This window comes from Strix aluco, chromosome 5, assembly GCF_031877795.1.
Source record: "Strix aluco isolate bStrAlu1 chromosome 5, bStrAlu1.hap1, whole genome shotgun sequence".
Taxonomy (NCBI): domain Eukaryota; kingdom Metazoa; phylum Chordata; class Aves; order Strigiformes; family Strigidae; genus Strix; species Strix aluco.
In genome coordinates, this window is record NC_133935.1 from 34,079,335 (window position 1) to 34,097,174 (window position 17,840).

Consider the following 17,840-nt stretch of genomic DNA (forward strand, 5'->3'; position numbering starts at 1 on the left):
TACTGCGACAGGAAAATACTATAGAAATAATAAAAGCGGAAAAGCCTTACCTGCCTGGTGTTATGAAAAAGGTTAATCACTCTGTCTTTATCAACATTTTAGAAACCGTCATTGTTTCATTTCTGTCCCGTCAATAAATGCACAATTAGAAGCCGCTATTATAAGTACGAAACACAACACATACACATCCCATGAGGTTTTGCGTGACATTTAATTATCAGTTAAGGCTAAAACTCCAGGAGTTAAATATGCCTTACACCCATGTGACCATTTTACTTCTTCCATGGGAATTGTGCCAGCGATTTCAAAAGGCAGCATTTAAAAACTCCTGCATGTAGGGAGTGTAACCGATTCAGTTAAATTGTCTGGGCTTCCTCAGCCAGCTCAGCTGAGCCCGGACACCCGGGTTTGCCTGTGATGAGCTAAGCCCGGTCTGCTGGTGCTTGGAGGACGGGAGGAGGCAGCCCTGTTTAAAGACGTATCTCGATGTGTAGAAAGGTTGGGACTGTCATTTCTATGGTAATTCTTGTCCTCTTTTGTAAGCGGGATGATTAAAGAAGCTAACCTTGCTTCCTTGTGTCCCAAGCACACAAGGCAAAAAAAACTTTATCATGTGAAGTGCTCAGAATGTTTCACGTTGCAGTGGCTGCTACTTGCTACAAAAGGAAAAGAGGACGGACAGAAGAGATGTATGCATTTCTTCATAGCTCTGGTGTGGCACAAAGGTAGTGCAAGATCCTTTATTCTGTCTGAAGTCCAAGTTTCAGCTGTAACTCTCCGTGTGTGTCCTCTTCTTAATTTGGGAATTATTTATTTCATTTTCCCATGACCCTTTCAAGTACAAAAACTACATGCAATGCAAGTAGAACTGCAAGTACAAAGAAGTTGTGGATTTTACTGGTGATGCAAGTTCCAAGCTGTCCTCATACTTCCTTCACACACAAACTACTTATTTTCTAGTTTTAAAATGCAAGTATGTCCAGAATTGCTTCCTGAGCTTTTCTGTGTTAAAAAATGAGTGGAAGAACCTTTGTGATTAGCACTTAATATAATTTTTGACAAGGAATGCTTTTGGAACAACCTCTCCATCAGGTTGGGCTGTCAAATAATTTAGTTCTCTGCAGCCACCAAAGAAACCCAACACAAAATCTAAAAAATCCTTTCCACCTACACAGGTCTCTGGCTCTGTGACCCCAGTCCCTGAGGAAAGAGCCAGCCTGGCTCATTTCAATGCTTCTTCCTTGCAGGTATGTGAGCTGGGAAGGGAGAAAGGGTGTTCCCAGCTGCATTTCCCTCTACTTCCAGCCCTCTTCTCCAGTGAGATTTGTGTCATGTCTTGAGCTGTGCTGTGCTCTGATATGACACAACCTCAAGACCAGGTTTTTGGAGACCAAGAACTCAATTTTTTCCTTTACAGTCTGAACCAGGAACATTTTCATTACTGGCCAAAAACTTTACATCAAGGTGAATATAAGGCCAAATCTTTTTCATAGCTACAGTTAATACTTTCTCCCTCAATGTTAATTATTTTGAAATATATTCTTTTCTATTAAAACTGGAAAAGAAAATCTCTGGGAAACTAACATAGCAATAATTTGCCCTATGTCTTGAGTAATTATAACCTCTGGCCATTAGGAAAAAACAATTTGATTTCATATCTAGGTGAGCAGATATTGATTTACTTGATTAAAAAAAAAAAAGATCAGGAGGTAGTACAAAATTACTACAGCCCGTGTGTGATTTGTTCAGGTTTTAGATCAGGTGCACGTCATCCATTTATTGTTTCTAATGCACAGTGCAGTCAGTTAACTAGAGAATACAGTTATTTGTTTACCCAGCTGGTATATTTAACTTTTGCAGAAATAAAAACACATATTTTTTTAAAAATGATGATTAATAAATATAAATTTTATTGTAGTTATGCTGATCTAGAGAAGGTATGTCTTTCCAAGATGCTATTAACTGTATTATTCTATTAAAAATAAGATAAGGGAACTTTTTGTAGCTGTTGGATTGTTCTTCAGTATTCTTGATGGCTGCTTATTCACTCAACTGTAATGTAACTCTGATAAGATGATATACAGAAGGTTACTGATATAAAAAAAAATATTTTTACAAAAGTATTTGTATAACCAAAAATAGATATACCCTATATTTCAGTTGCTGTGAATAAAGAGGTATTTTGAAGATAGGCATGGAGGGTAGATAAAAATACAGCACGAAGGGCCTGTTTAAAGATTCTGTATTCTAGCACTTCCCAGTATTGAGAATTGTTAGGATTAATAGCCCTGTTTGGTACTAGAAGCTAAAGTAGTTGAAGCCTTAGGCCGGAAGAGCTGACCAAAGGTAAACTTTTTGATAAAAATAATGCTGCAGACAGAACTATCTGAAACTGTCAGATGCAAGCAGAATGAAGATCAGGACCAAGGAAACAATTCTCACAGAATGAAGTAACTTCAGAAGGCAACCAGCCTAGTGACCAAGAAACCCAGTAAGAAATCAAGAGATCACTAACTAGAATTAAGGGATTGGACTCAGGGAGTGGGTAACAGGTGGTATGGGTGTAATTGGGGAGCATGATCTGCAGTAGGGATCCCTCTTTGGAGGCACCCAGCTCGAACTGCTCTGCATGTCGGATAAATAAACTACTCATTTATTCAGCAGATTGGAGACTTGTCTTCTTCGAGCGGGAACCTAGGGCTGAGACCTATTGAGGTGGTATCTGCATAAGTCCTGCCATGGTCTAGGTAGTGGTGGCACAATTCCTGATACACCAGGATAATGTACTTGAACACTGTGCCATCTGACTGTTGCTGAGTGAAGTCATCTAGGTAAAGTGGATTTAAGAATACAAAGAACACTGCTTTGAGCTGAATAGGAAAGAACATTAAAGAACATGAAAGATGGAAGAATATGCTGTCATATAATTTTATATTCCCACTAGTTCTTTATTAATTTTGAATGTTCATCCTCCTGTGGGATGAAATTGATATGTTTACTGTGCTTGCTGAACCTAAATCCTCCTACTTTTACCTTTGGTGAAAAGAACAAGGACACAAAACTTATCGTGGTCATTGTTTTTTGTCATTTCAGACACTTTGGTCTCAACACTGGTAGAAAAATAATGCATGTGTTATAATCAGATCTGATGATGTGTGTGTGCAGATAGAAATGCTGTCTTCACATTATAGCCCCCTAATATTGCCTTGTCATTCATACAGAGATTGGAAGAAGCAATCATAAGCAACATTTTCTTTTCTGTAGAGTCAAGAGTTTCAAGAGCCTAGAAATAATTTCACATACTGAAAGAGCCTTTCTGAAAAAAACCAAAAACCCCTTAAATTTCTGTGAAAGCTATGTTAATGAAGTGTGCAGCATGGAGCATACAAAGGCAGGAAAGGCAAAAAGAATGCTTATGGATACCTGCACTGGGAGGCCAAAGGGTACCACCAAGCTCCTACTTTAGCACAAGCAACAGGGCTGCCCTGTGATAGCTCTAGTTTGAACTAGAGGATAGCTCAGTTTGAACTGAGGATTTTTTTTTTTTAGGACAACATAACTGAATTTGACTTTTATATGACTGATTATAGAGAATAACAGGCATTGACAAATTCTTATGATGATCATCATCACTGTGAAAATATGAGCATTTTTAGTACATGGTGTTTTCTAGGGTCCCCTTCTCGTGACCCATACATCCCCTCCCACAAAACTCTAGAATACACCATGGTTTAGTCATCTTTTTAGATACTGGACATATACAGAGGCCTAGAATATGCAAACTATGTTTCAGAGTTTGCACTAAGGCACTTGCAGAGCAGATCTCTCAACACCATTTGAAGCTGCCGAGGAACAGAGCATGGAGGATGCCGCTTCGCTCTGGATATCTGAAATCCAATCTGAGAGGTTCCCATCTGCCTTTAAACTAAAATTAACTTTGATAATTTGGTGGCAGATTTAAGAGACACCAGGTTCCTGTCTCTGTACCACCAAACAACATGCAGTCAGTACTAGAAAGGTTGACTTTTGGGATTCTATGGTCCCTGTATGAATTAAGTGGGTTCAGCGATCCACAGCATCTGCTTGGAATTCAGGCTTATTCAGACCCATTTTGAGAGAAAGGGTTAATGGCTTTGGTCTGCATCTACAGCAGCATCTAATTACCCAAGAATGTGATGGAGTGATTCAGAAAGCCTGTGAGTTGAGGCTGAAGACTTTAGGGCTGATTAGTGGGTATACAACAAACTCTGATAGTTTCTGACATCAGCCCACAGTGGCTAGTCTCTTACTTTTAATACAATTAATGACCTATGAATACAGGAAAGGTTGGGTAGGTGTGAAATATTCCTCTTCATTTGGTGTTTTTAGCTACAAGGGGAACATTCTCTACCTAAAAAGGTTGTAAGGAGAAGCTATGCGTGTTACTGTAAAAATCACATGCACACTAGAAATCTTAAGAAAACTGCTGGAGACAAATAACTTCCAGAAAGGACTTCTGTGTTGTATTAATCACCGGGCTACTGGTAACAGCTAACTAAGAATAAATGTCCTTTGTTACTAACGTCTTCTACAGTACTGTAGACATCTCTTCTGCTGGAAAAAAAAAAAAAAAAAAAAAAAAACCAAAAAACCCCAAACCCCAAAACAACCAACCAAAAGCAAGAAGACTGAGCACCATCAAGTGGTAGATGTTGTAATAGCGGCTACAGCGACGTTCATGGCTAGGTTTCCGTTAGTAATAATTTTGAGTTCTTCCCGACTAGAAAACTGCAGAAGCCTTCTCTCCTTCAGGTACAACACATATGACATGAACACACTTAGAATTAAGTGATGGACTGCACAACATACATACCACAATCTTAAAAAAAAATTGGAACATTACTGTAAATTAAGGAAACAATATCACCTAGAAAAATACAACATAGTTAAAATTTGCTATAGCAATTTAATGTTCCCCGATACAGAAAATTGCATAATACCAAAATTAATCTTAAGTAGGAATGAAAGTTGGGAGGTTTTTTTGCATATGGAGTGCACAGCTCTTTTGTTGAAAAGGGGGGTGGCTCTGAAAAGAGCCTTTGGGTCGAGGTGGTCTGGCCGAGGCGGCTCACTTGGAGCTGGTGTACTTGGTGACGGCCTTGGTGCCCTCGGAGACGGCGTGCTTGGCCAGCTCGCCGGGCAGCAGGAGCCGCACGGCCGTCTGGATCTCCCGCGAGGTGATGGTGGAGCGCTTGTTGTAGTGCGCCAGGCGCGAGGCCTCGCCGGCGATGCGCTCGAAGATGTCGTTGACGAAGGAGTTCATGATGCCCATGGCCTTGGACGAGATGCCCGTGTCGGGGTGCACCTGCTTCAGCACCTTGTACACGTAGATCGAGTAGCTCTCCTTGCGGCTCTTCTTGCGCTTTTTGTCGCCTTTCTTCTGCGTCTTGGTCACCGCCTTCTTGGAGCCCTTCTTGGGCGCGGGGGCGGACTTAGCCGGCTCGGGCATTGCAGCAATGGCGCGGCTCTCTCAGAACCAAACTACCACAAATACAACAGGAACGGAAAATTACGCGTAAGTAGCCGCGTGCCACGTATTTATAGTTCCTTTATGCAAATGAACAGCATTCAGTCTGTGTACTCTCATTGGTCAGAACACAACCACGTATCCTAGCTCCCCTATAGCCGTTTTTTATTGGTCAGAACTCGATTCATCTTCTCATTGGCTGCCCAGAGGAGACCTACTTCTCAGCCTATCAGCAAAGACGCGAGGTGGGGAAGCGAGGCTATAGCTGAGGAGCGCCGGTGGGTTGCTCTGTTTTGCTGTTGGCAGTTGTTAGGAGCGATCGAGGATGTCCGGCCGCGGGAAGCAGGGCGGGAAGGCGCGGGCTAAGGCCAAGTCGCGCTCGTCACGGGCCGGGCTGCAGTTCCCCGTGGGCCGCGTGCACCGGCTGCTGCGCAAAGGTAACTACGCGGAGCGGGTGGGCGCCGGCGCCCCCGTGTACCTGGCGGCCGTGCTGGAGTACCTGACGGCCGAGATCCTGGAGCTGGCGGGCAACGCGGCCCGCGACAACAAGAAGACGCGCATCATCCCCCGCCACCTGCAGCTGGCCATCCGCAACGACGAGGAGCTCAACAAGCTGCTGGGCAAGGTGACCATCGCGCAGGGCGGGGTGCTGCCCAACATCCAGGCTGTGCTGCTGCCCAAGAAGACCGACAGCCACAAGGCTAAAGCCAAGTGAACCCAAGGAGGAGGCGATCCGTTGTCTCTTCCGGAGAAAATAATCCAAAGGCTCTTTTCAGAGCCACCCACAAAATCATAAGAGAGCTCACTTATCCGTGCTGTATTAGTGCTGCTTTGCATGAATTACTCAACTCGTTTTTTTTTTTTTCTGTATGTTTATTAACCGTATTTTTGGCTTTGTGATAGTAGCAACGCTTTCATGTTTTCGTTAACACAAAATGTCCTCCCAAAGCAAGTTATTCCTGGTGTGGATTATTTTTTGTTTAGTTCTTATGCCAGAGAAGACGGGAACACTATTTAGGCGAGAGCTCCTGTCCCTCCCCCCTCTTCGGCGTTTCTCTTCTACAGTGGCTGAAACAGCACCAGAGATAGGCCTAATCGTTTTCGGGGAAGGGGGGGGAAGGGGCAGCGGGGCGTACTCTCCGCTGGCCAATCCTTCGTCAGGGCGGGCTTTTTCAATAGTTAAAGCTCTTTCTCATCGGGAACAAAAGAAATGGGAGAGCTCAGGGCTATTTTCGGGTCATTAAGGAAATCTTCCCCTCCTCCCCCAAATACAGAAAACCTTTTGAAGAGACACCTTAAGAGAAATAATAGATTAGACATGGCTCAGTAGTAGCGTGCCTGGCAATTGCATTACTTTTGTTATAAAATATATCCTTAAAAAAACATACATCCGATTTTTATGAAACCATTATAAAACATTGCTTTCTGGCAGTCAAACCAATTACTCGGCAAAAAAAGATGTAAAAGTCTACACTTCCCTAAAGCCGCCGCGTTACACCGTGCTCATTAGCGTTTGTTTCGGTAATCGTAGGGGAAAAAAGCCACAATTGACTTCTGACGACTTACGAATTACTGGATCCTTGCTGCAGGTTACAGATGATCTCGGTGCCTCAGCTCCTTTCCGGAAAGTGTGGGTGGCTCTTAAAAGAGCCGTTGGATAACAAAATAGATAGAGCAAGACTCTTCTGATAAAGTTTACTTCTTTTTGGGCGCCGCCTTCTTCGCCTTGGCTGCTTTGGGCTTGGCTGCCTTCGGCTTGGCTGCCTTGGGCTTCACCGCCTTCGCCTTGGCCGGGCTCTTCGCTGCCTTCTTGGGGCGGCCTGCCTTGGCCGCTTTCTTGGGGCTCTTGGCCGCTTTTTTGGCCGCGGCGGCCGCTGGCTTCTTCGCTTTCTTGGGGCTCTTCTTCACCGCTGCCGCTTTCTTGGGCTTTTTGGCGGCGCTGGCGGGCTTCTTGGCCGCCGGCTTCTTGGGCTTGGCTGCGGCCGCCCGCTTCTTAGGAGCTTTTTCCTTCACCTCCCCAGGCTTCTTGTTGAGGCGGAAGGACCCAGAAGCGCCGGTGCCCTTGGTCTGCACCAGGGTGCCTTTGCTGACGAGACTCTTAAGCCCCAGCTTGATACGGCTGTTGTTCTTCTCCACATCGTAGCCGCCGGCGGCCAGCGCCTTCTTGAGCGCGGCGAGGGAGAGTCCCTTGCGCTCCTTAGAGGCGGACACAGCCTTGGTGATCAGCTCGGTGACGCTGGGCCCCGCCGGCTTGCGGGCTTTGGAGCCACCCGCCGCCTTCTTCGGTTTCTTGGCGGCGGCCTTGGCACCGGGCGCGGGCGCATCGGGGGCGGCGGCGGGAGCGGTCTCGGACATCGCGGCGACGTCCTCTGCGGAGCAGCCGAACACAATTGGGCTGGCGCGGGTCAGATGCTCGTATTTTTAGAGAGGAGCCGCGCGGTGATTGGTGCGTTGCAGAGCCCGCCCCGTTGCACGGCCGGGGAGCCCTTCGGTGTGCTCGATTTGTGTTTCTTTGGAGCAACAAAAGTGTATTTTCCTCGGAATTTCTGCCACCAAATCGCCCCATTTCCCCGGGGAGGGAGGAGAAGAGCAGGTACTTGCGTTCGGGAGAGTTTCCAGCCGTAAACACGCAGGCTGAGTTAAAGGAGAAGCGATAAATCCCGTGTGCTGCTGCTGAAGAGACCTCTGAAGAGAGAAACTTTTGTTTTTCCTTGCAAATTAAAAATTTCCTTTTGACATAAATGTTACAGCAACAGCTCAGTCTGATTCTTTAGAGGGTTTTCTTGGTGTTAAAGTTGAAATCTGCCGATTTAAAGCTATTTTGACAGTTTAAACTGATTTTGAAGAGGAGGAAGTAACACAAACTCCCCTTTCAGCTCTGAATATGGATTAAGAACCGGTTCCTTTGACCATGTGTTTTACCTCCTAAAACGCTAAAGTCTAGTGAAATAGTGTCTCGTACAACCTCCTTTTGCACTTTTTATAGAGCCATAAGCAATTTGTCAATATCTGGAGATTTATGAACATACAGTTGTTTTATTTTGTCTTCCCGGAATTGCAGTAGAAGGGAGGCAAACTTAGCCTGCTACCTTGTGTTGGGTGTTTTCTTTCTTTTGTTTGTTTTCCAATGAATTCCTATACCAATTATTAAGTAAATGAAGCTATTTACTTTTCATATTGCATTTCAATTTCAAGTAAACAGTTATTTTATATCTGATGTTACAAAACTGCAGCTTTGTAAAAGAAAGCAACCTCCTAAACTTCTGGTGATATTTACTGAAATTATCTTTGTCTCTAGTAATTTAAGATGTGCAAGGACTAGCATAGCAGTCTAGTAGTTATGCTCTTTCAGCCCAGAGGATATTATCTTGTTATGTATTTTCTCTAATAGTAGTGGAATTTAATATCATAATACTGTGGGGGTTTTTTAATACATCTCACACAATATGTCTACACAAAGATTTATCTAAAGACAATTCTGAATCCACTTCCCACTCTAAGTAAAACCCACCTAATTCTTCCTTATACATTTTACAGCTATCACTGAAGTAAGGAAATGCTTTCAGGACAAAAACTAGGATACTTTGTGATACCCTGAGTTTTAACAAGGGGAGAGGTAGGCCATAGGTCATTCCTAAAGAACCAGGAAGAATTCAATCAATATTAATATCTGGTGGAAGATGATGTAATATGCTGAACAGAACACAGCTCCGGAATAATCTTTCATTAATCTGTACCTGATTATAAACAAGTATATTATCCATTGCCTTTAGTAGTTATTTAAGAATCAGAAAGACTACACTTCAGCCCTGCCCTCTGATTTCCTTTGATATTACCAGGTATAACAGATGATGTGAATACAGTATTTAAGTACATGTTAGCAGCCAAAATTTCAAATTGTATGAATAGGTACTTTTGGGTAAGTGTAATCCTATTTCCACCTCATTGTTTCATTTACAGTGTCTGTTTTGTAAATATTAAATGCGTATATAACATAAAAACATTTCAGTTTGCTTTAAAATTGGGTTTCAGGGAATATGAAACTATAAATAAATGCAATTAAGTGAAAAATTGCAACCTGCACCCAAGAAGAAAAAAAAATCAGAAAAAAGGTTGCAGGAAAAGTGCACCTGAGCTCTGTAATAGTTCAACAGGAAGATAGTTGAGAGAAGGGCTAATGAAATTGGGACTTTTCAATGTTTTGTTTGTAAAAGTTATGTAACATGAAATAAAGATATGGGAATGAATGAAATTGGAGTGGATGTGGATATTGAAGATATACCATTACAAATTACCAAAACTGAAGTAAAATAAATATATATATTTTTTAAGCCTGTATCCTATATGTGTTTGTAAATCAATGAATGAGACTTTCCATTGACTTCACTACATAGTGAAATAAAGTAACAATGCAGGGAGGAGATGACATTTAGCAGGTACCAAGGCACTTCAAAGCACATAGACAGAGAAAAAGCATAGACCATGAGTGACATGTCAACAAAATGAAAACTCATGTTGCCTACACTTGTTATTATAAACTCATACACATTTACTTCAATAATCTTCACTGGAGGAGATTTAAATACTCCAGCCCTTAGTTGTGGCTTCACAAAGTGTTGATTCACATTTACTGGTGGCTGAAATTGAGGTGGCTAAACTGGTCACCATTGCAGTTGTCTGCCTAGCTTTTCTCCCAGCAGTTGCTACCCTCTCCCTGTTCCCAACAGGGACAGCTAATAATATGTATAGCAGCTTCTGATCTCCAACAGTAACAATCTATTACCTTAAAATAAACTGAAGTAACTGCAGAAATTTCATGACACAGAGAGAAACTGATCCTTCTTTTTTAACGGCGTTTCAGCAAAGACATAAAAGAACTTTAGTGATGTAGAACTGCTGCTTGGAACACGTGTTCTTCTCTACATGAAAGAAATACATGCAGGGACAATATTTTTGAAAGTTAAGGTGCGTTTGGCAATTTTAAAAGAGTTTGCGGTCAGAGCAGATAGTTTAGAAGGAATAGACACATGCACTCAGGCAAAGAAAAAATGTGGTGAAGGATTATATAAAAGGCAGGAATGGCAGTTTCACCTCAAGATGAGCAAATGAGAAAAGGAAATAATCTCATTTTAGGTATAGGATATTTAAGAAAAACTTCAGGAGGAGGGTGCCACATAGACTTTGACATGCAGTTTGACTTTCACAATGAGATTGGAGGGGGAGAGACTGTAATGTCTACTACATCTGAATGACTTAAATCCTTCTCACCTCATGGGCACCCAAGCAGGCCACAGTACATCACAAACCTGCACAAGACTGCAGGCTGAACCTGCAAGTCATTTCCCTTCAGATACCCAGGTCTGTCCAACTTTTGAAGTTATCTATTAAGACCTCTTGGCATAGACAGAGAGGCACTTGAACTGTGGCCAGGGGCTGGCACTGCACTTGAGAGCTATCAAACGTTCCCATCTCCAGTTGAGGACCTGCCAGCACTTGTTCCTAAGAAAATGAGCTCTGAGTTATATTTAGATATGTTTTTAATAATGAGAGGTAGCATGGTAGCTGTTCTTCTTCAAGCAATTTTGTTAGGCGGCATTATCATGAGAGCTAGCTACACAAATAGGACTAATGGGCTGCTCTGCCTGCAGTATGTGAGTCCCATGGTCAGTCATTCTCAGCTGGAGGAATTTAGAGAGACATGGATTTGATGGATGGACCACTTGGTAGATAAGGAATTGGATGGATGGTTACACTCAAAGAGTCGCGGTCAATGACCCGATGTGCGAGTGAAAAGCAGTGACAAGTGGTGTTACTTGGGGGTCAGTATAGGGACCAATGCTGTTTAACATCTTTGTTGGCAACATACACAGTGGGACTGAGTGCACCCTCGGTAAGTTGGGTGACGACACCAAGCTGTGTGGCGCGGTCAACATGCTGGAGGGAAGGGATGTGCCATCCAGAGGGACCTGGTCTGACTTGAGAGGTGGGACAGTGCAAACTTTGTGAAGTTCAACAAGGCCAAGTGCAAGGTCCTGCACATGGGTTGAGGCAATCCCAAGCACAAGTACAGGCTGGGTGATGAGTCGATTGAGAGCAGCCCTGTGGAGAAGGGCTTGGGGGTATTAGTGTATGGAAAGCTGAATATGAGCCAGCGATGTGCACTCACAGTCCAGAAAGCCAACTGTATCCTGGACTGCATCAAGAGAAGTGTGGCTAGCAGGGGAGGTGATTCTCCCCCCTCTGCTCCACTCTCTTGAGACCCCACCTGCAGTACTGCATTCAGATCTGGAGCCCTCAGTATAAGAAGGACATAGACCTGCTCAAGCAGATCTAGAGGAGGGCCACGAAGATGATCAGGGGGCTGGAGCACCTTCCCTATGAGGACAAACTGAGATAGCTTGAGTTCTTCAGTCTGAAGAAGTGAAGGCTCCAGGGAGACCTTATAGCGGCCTTCCAGTACTTAGAGGGCCTACAAGAAAGATGGGGAGGGACTCTCTATCAGGGAGCTAAGGGTTTTAAACTGAAAGAGGGTAGATTTAGGTTAGATATAACGAAGAAATTATTTACTGTGAGGGTGATGAGACACTGGAACAGGTTGCCCAGAGAAGTGGTGGCTGCCCCCTCCCTGGAAGTGTTCAAGGCCAGGTTGGACAGGGCTTTGAGCAACCTGATCTACTGAAAGATGTCCCTGCCCATGGCAGGGAGGTTGGAACTAGATAATCTTTAAGGTCCCTTCTAACCCAAACCATTCTATGAATCTATGATTCTGTGATTCTTAGTATGGCTGATAAGCCTGTGCAATACAGCCCCTTTCCTTCCTTCAGGAGACAATTTCCAGAGAGATTTAGGTGAGGACCTTTATGTGCTGCACTCCCTCATACACGTTCCAAAGGAAGGAGGTGTAAATACTCCCTGCAACCATGATTACACTCCTATTACAGTGTTACACCCATGCCTTACTTGCCCTCAGTGACTTCATCCTTCATCTGAGTTACAAATGTAATAACTCATGTGATCAAACCAGCCAGCACAGTTTAGCAGCTTTTAACCCTTAGCTAAACAATTTTAAAGTGGTACCTACCAAACTACAAACTCGTTGCAGCTCAGCAAACAAGTCTCTGCCTACATAATACTAATGTTGCTGCTGTTGCTGTTGTTATGACTCCTAAGTGTACAGAGGCCACACGAGGCCTTTTAAATCTGGTGTATAGCTGAGCATCTGTAGTGGGCAGGACAAATAGGGTAGGGCAACGGATGACTGTCCCTGTAGACTCAGCTTCCTGGAATGTTGCACGCTCCTCCCTGTACTCTTGGTTAAGGGTTGGGGCACCTCTTGTGGCCTCCCTTCATCACTGACATGGCATGTTATCTGGGAATTGAAAACCTATAGTCCAAACCCTGGATATGTCTGTAGGTAGGAGGCACTGTGAAAGATGCCCTTCTTGGGAAAGTGAAAAAAAACAGCAAAAATGCAGGGGGCCAAGACTCTTCCCAGAACAGCTAATGAGGAAAAAAGATGCACTCTCTACTCTATGGGAGTTTACCAGGTTAACACATTTTTACTTTTCTCACACAGAGACAAAGAAAAGGTCCTCACTGTCAGTCAGATAACAAATAACAGAATTATTTATGTCTTAAATTACTTTGGTCTTCTAAAACTAACCTAAGGCAATTGACAAACTGTCTTCTGGACCACCCTGGCATGCTTTGACTGTATGCATCAACCAGCAATTGAGGTGCTCAGGCCCTGAGACAAATTGTCCATGAAAGGTAAGAAACATCAGCAGAAGCTCCATCAGCCAAAGAAATCATCTCCTCCTGAACTGACAGTGCTTCTATTTCACCTACATTTATTAGTGAATTCCACCAAGGAACTGGGCCACCACAGTGTCCTTTCAGAGCAGCCTCTTCACCAGCACTGAAGCCTGGCTGCTCAGACCAGTGAGCAGCTCACACAGTGATGCTGTAAGCAACTCACTCTTCCTCCCCAAAACACCCCAGCAGTTCTGTGTGCTTTCTGTCTCCCACCCTTTCCTATTTGTGTGCCAGTGCTCCCTGTGACTGCTGGTAAGAGGGAGGGAGCAATGTGACCAATATACACATCCCGTCCACTCCATCCAGAACACTTATTGGTACCTATGAAGGGACAAATTGCTCTGGAGCATGTAGTGCATACACAGCTGGTCTGCAATCCACCACCTCCCTGGCTGGTGACACTCCAGGCGCTGATGTGACAGGCTTCGATGTACATTTGGGTTGGCAGGCAAGCCATTTTTTTGCCACACACGTAAAATGATGATGGTGGCACCCAGACACAGTGCAGGCTGGACTTCTGCCATCACTGAGAGACAAAGCACTGTGTCACACATCATGTGAAAGTGCTCTCATAAAGTGATGCTGCCTTGCTGGTTTTCCTCAGTGGTGTGGGGGTGAAGCAGATACTGGCTCTGGATAAGGTTGTTTGTGCCATCTTTCTAGAGCAGGAGTATCACAAGGTAGCACTTGGGCGCCAGCAATATAGGCTGGCTGTCTTCCTATAGAAGGGAGCAAAAAGGTTCTCAAGACTTGTTCACTGTGTAAGTGTGCTGGGCTGTAGCTTATGTTTTTTTACAGCACATGCTTTGTAGCTGTGCAGTCATGGGCTGGCGCCAGAGCAGCACTGTCCTTGGTTAGGATGTCATCCAGCCTGCCAGCGGCACTGGAAGGGCCAGCTGCTGCCCAGCTTTCCCCACAATATACAAATGAGGCCAGTCACTCAGCACCTCTGCTATCAGACAGTTAGGAAGTCAGAAATCTGGCTTCAAAGGCTCATGAGAGTATGTGTATAGTGTGGGCACATTCAAGAAGAATATATTCCACCTATTTTGCCTGCAGCTTGTCTTCTATGATCTGGTCCCAGTAAGAAGGATTGGCTTCCGTAACAATTCTATCAAGTCTAAATCTTGGTCTTCCTGACATAGTTTTTTTCTGTCTTGGACAGTGAAAATGCAATCAAGTTTTGATTGATTCATGCATGAAATGAGGAGTAGAATAACAAGTTTAACTTTTGTGTGCTGTTTGAGATTAGTAGTTTGTACCATCTTACATCTAATTGTACGGTTAACAAGACTAGCCCACAAGGCCAGCAGTGAGCAGCTAGGAGCATGGATCAGCCTGTGTCCAGCTATACAGAGATGGTAAGTAAAGAGAAACTAGCTGGGCTTTTAGGTTTACCCAAACTGCAGTAGGAGACACGTACAAGAAAAGAAACTTAGTAGCCCCAGTTACCCAAAGTTTTTGAGTAAAGAGCCTGCTGATCAATAAAACATCTGCATAATTCTGATATTAACTGTCCATAGTTAATGCACGTTCATTTACATAAACATCTTCCCTGAAAATAAAAAAGAAAAAAAACCTAAGTGGAGGCAAAGGTGAGGTTTAATCTGTGCTTGTTTTATTAATTCTTTAGAAGAAAACAGGCCTTGACATGCTTGAGTACATGGAAAGGCTTTCGAGGGTTACAGCTGTCAGCTACATCACTGGATGAGGAGAGGAATGCTTGTTTGCATTTGACACTAATGAAAAGGAAAGGTTCTTACACTTGAAAAGTGTTTGGTTTTAGGTTTTTCTTTTTTTCATGTTACAATATGTGCTTATTCTCCTAACATGGTGAATGGTCTTAGTTCTGGGGGGTTTTTTGTCATCTTCTTCTCCCTAGGGTAGCAGGGTCACGTGGTTATGGTCTCTTCAGTGTTGAAGGAGGCACTAGCCCTGTTGAATCAGGGACACACAAAGCATAAGTCTGGTCAGAGGAAGAATAAAGGGTATAGTAGTAGAACTTGTTCCTGCAGTTAGGAATATCAGCATGGATCCAGAGTGGGGAGAAATGAATGTGCTGCCCTTAAAATTGCATTCCAGACCGAGACTTATGATCATAACACTGGAAGAATTGAATAACTCACAGGAAACTTCCTCCTGGGCCAATATCCCATCTGTGAGAGAGCCCAGTAAAAAAAGAGTCTAAAAACAATAGCTGGTATCTAACCAAAATAATCTCTTAGGTCCTAGTAATTCATACGCCAGAGACTCACCAAGTCAGAGGGAATGTCTTTGAATTGGAGAACCCTGAATGGATTTTTCTTCTGTGCATTTATTGATTGCTTTCTCTGGACATAATACCTCTCATTTTTCATGCTTTAGGATGTGGCTTTAAGTATGACTACTTATAAAAGGTTGAGGACTAGGTACAGTGGAGTGGTAGATAGAAAAATGGGTGATGGACATATATACTACATGGAGTCTATCCCTTTCATAGAGGAGAATCTCATTTACATACAGTTAAGTGTCTGCATTGTCTGTCTGTGTGTGTGTTACAAAATGGTACTGGAAAACATGCTTTCTACAGTGTAGATGAAGTGGGGCAAAGTGGCAACCAGCAAAGAGAGTGAACTGAACCCCCTTTCCTGCAGCTGAAGAGAAGTGAAGAGAATATATCTGTAGTGGAGATAACGATAAGTAATTTGAAAGAACAGAGAAAAATAAATCAGGAGTCTTCAGGGCCAGGCAGAGACATTGTTACATAAAATATGTGAGCTGAAAGATGCTGAGAAAGAATTACGTCACCATTATATTTTTAGATCCCATCACTCACACAGGCCTTCCCTCCTGGAGTCACTGTGACGGAAGCAGAACCAAATGCCAATGTCAGTGAGACAAAGGGTTGTCAGAGTTCACAAAGATCTCCCTGACTCCTTCATTTTGAAGGGCTCTCCTCTGTCTCTGCGTGCTCATTCTCCATACTGGAATTACACTAATCTCATAGTCCCAGTAGGCCCCGAGCTACAAAAGGAGGATCACAAGGATAGCCAGCAGAAATGAGTTATGGATTTAACAATCACAATGACTGATTTTTCAGAGTCATGAGGTTGTACCAAAATAGCAAAGAGAAATGTTGTCACTGGCAATGTACACTGGTAAAATGAAAACATATTACATGAAAGAAAGAGTATCTATTCATTCAGAATGATGTTAGGCCTTTGAAAACATGGAGGTACACATGCACATAGATAACGTAGCCATTTTTGTTGTGCATTTGACATACACGACTAATTTTCATCCAGTTAGTAGCAGTGATCTAAATGGAATTCTAATACTTTTTGAATGTGACCAGGATGTCTCAATATGAAGAAACAGTGCAGACACAGGATAGAAAATAAAGGGTCTTGTCCAGTTCTATGCTGAAAAAGCCCTTTGTGGACTCACCAGTGACAGTATAGTCTGAGACGGGCATCTGAGGGTCGGCTTCTAGAAAAACATGCATGTTTCTTTGTCATCTGAGGTGAAGGCATGGATGTGATTTTCCTGATGCTTCACAGCATATAAGCCAAATACTAGCATAAGGCCACGAAGGTGACCTGTCAGTGCTTACATTTAGCAGCCAGTTCTCAGCATCACCACCGAGTCCTTGAGATGTGACCTCAGAGCTAATGAAACATGCTCAGCATGACCTTAAAAACGATCGCGGGAGCCTCAAGGCCGCAGGCTCCCTGAGCAGTGGTTCGCTCGGCCTCTCAGAGAAGAAAAATCTGTGCGCCGCCGGCCCTCCCGGAAGGAAAGATGCCGGGAACCGGCGCTTCACGGGCACCGGGGCTGGGGGAAGGCGAGCGCGGCAGAGACAGACGCGGAGGCGGAGACTGGCGCGGCGAAGCCGGCGGGGGCCTCGGGGAGGTGCCCGAGAGCGGCGAAGGCCCCGCCTCGTCGCGCCCGCGGACGGGGAGGGACGCAGGCCCCGCCCCCGGCAGCCGTGCCCGCCCCTGCTCCCAATCAGGTCGGACCTCTCGCCATAAAGATCGCGGCGCGGCGAGCTGCCGCTCACAGCTTGGAGCAAGTAAAAGCGGCGGAATGTCTGGCAGAGGCAAGGGCGGGAAGGGGCTCGGCAAGGGCGGCGCCAAGCGCCACCGCAAGGTGTTGCGCGACAACATCCAGGGCATCACCAAGCCGGCCATCCGGCGTCTGGCCCGGCGCGGCGGCGTGAAGCGCATTTCGGGGCTCATCTACGAGGAGACGCGCGGCGTGCTGAAGGTTTTCCTGGAGAACGTGATTCGCGACGCCGTCACCTACACCGAGCACGCCAAGAGGAAGACAGTCACGGCTATGGACGTGGTCTACGCCCTCAAGCGCCAGGGACGCACCCTCTACGGCTTCGGCGGCTAAAGCGCATTGCTCCTGGACCCTCTCGAGAACCCAAAGGCTCTTTTAAGAGCCACCCACTTTTTCTCTCAAGAGAGCTGTGTCGTATTACTCGCTTTGTCTTGGGTCTTGCCCTGTCTTGGTCTCCCACGCTCCTCCTCTCATC

General features: G+C 44.5%; 4 protein-coding genes across 4 annotated transcripts; 2 read left to right on the plus strand and 2 right to left on the minus strand.

The window, feature by feature from the left end:
• Nucleotides 1–192: 192 nt before the first annotated feature.
• Nucleotides 193–5,855, minus strand: LOC141924455 (histone H2B 1/2/3/4/6). Its single transcript, XM_074826932.1, has one exon. It carries the CDS (start codon nt 5,486–5,488, stop codon nt 5,108–5,110), a length of 381 nt encoding a protein of 126 aa, XP_074683033.1. The 5' UTR covers nt 5,489–5,855; the 3' UTR covers nt 193–5,107.
• Nucleotides 5,719–6,462, plus strand: LOC141924454 (histone H2A-IV). The gene has a single exon (XM_074826931.1). The coding sequence runs from the start codon at nt 5,832–5,834 to the stop codon at nt 6,219–6,221; it is 390 nt and encodes a 129-aa protein (XP_074683032.1). The 5' UTR covers nt 5,719–5,831; the 3' UTR covers nt 6,222–6,462.
• Nucleotides 6,359–9,703, minus strand: LOC141924452 (histone H1.01-like). The gene has a single exon (XM_074826927.1). It carries the CDS (start codon nt 7,859–7,861, stop codon nt 7,202–7,204), a length of 660 nt encoding a protein of 219 aa, XP_074683028.1. The 5' UTR covers nt 7,862–9,703; the 3' UTR covers nt 6,359–7,201.
• Nucleotides 9,704–17,140: 7,437 nt separating this feature from the next.
• On the plus strand, nt 17,141–17,785 carry LOC141924418 (histone H4). Its single transcript, XM_074826883.1, has one exon. The coding sequence runs from the start codon at nt 17,387–17,389 to the stop codon at nt 17,696–17,698; it is 312 nt and encodes a 103-aa protein (XP_074682984.1). The 5' UTR covers nt 17,141–17,386; the 3' UTR covers nt 17,699–17,785.
• The last annotated feature ends 55 nt before the right edge of the window (nt 17,786–17,840 follow it).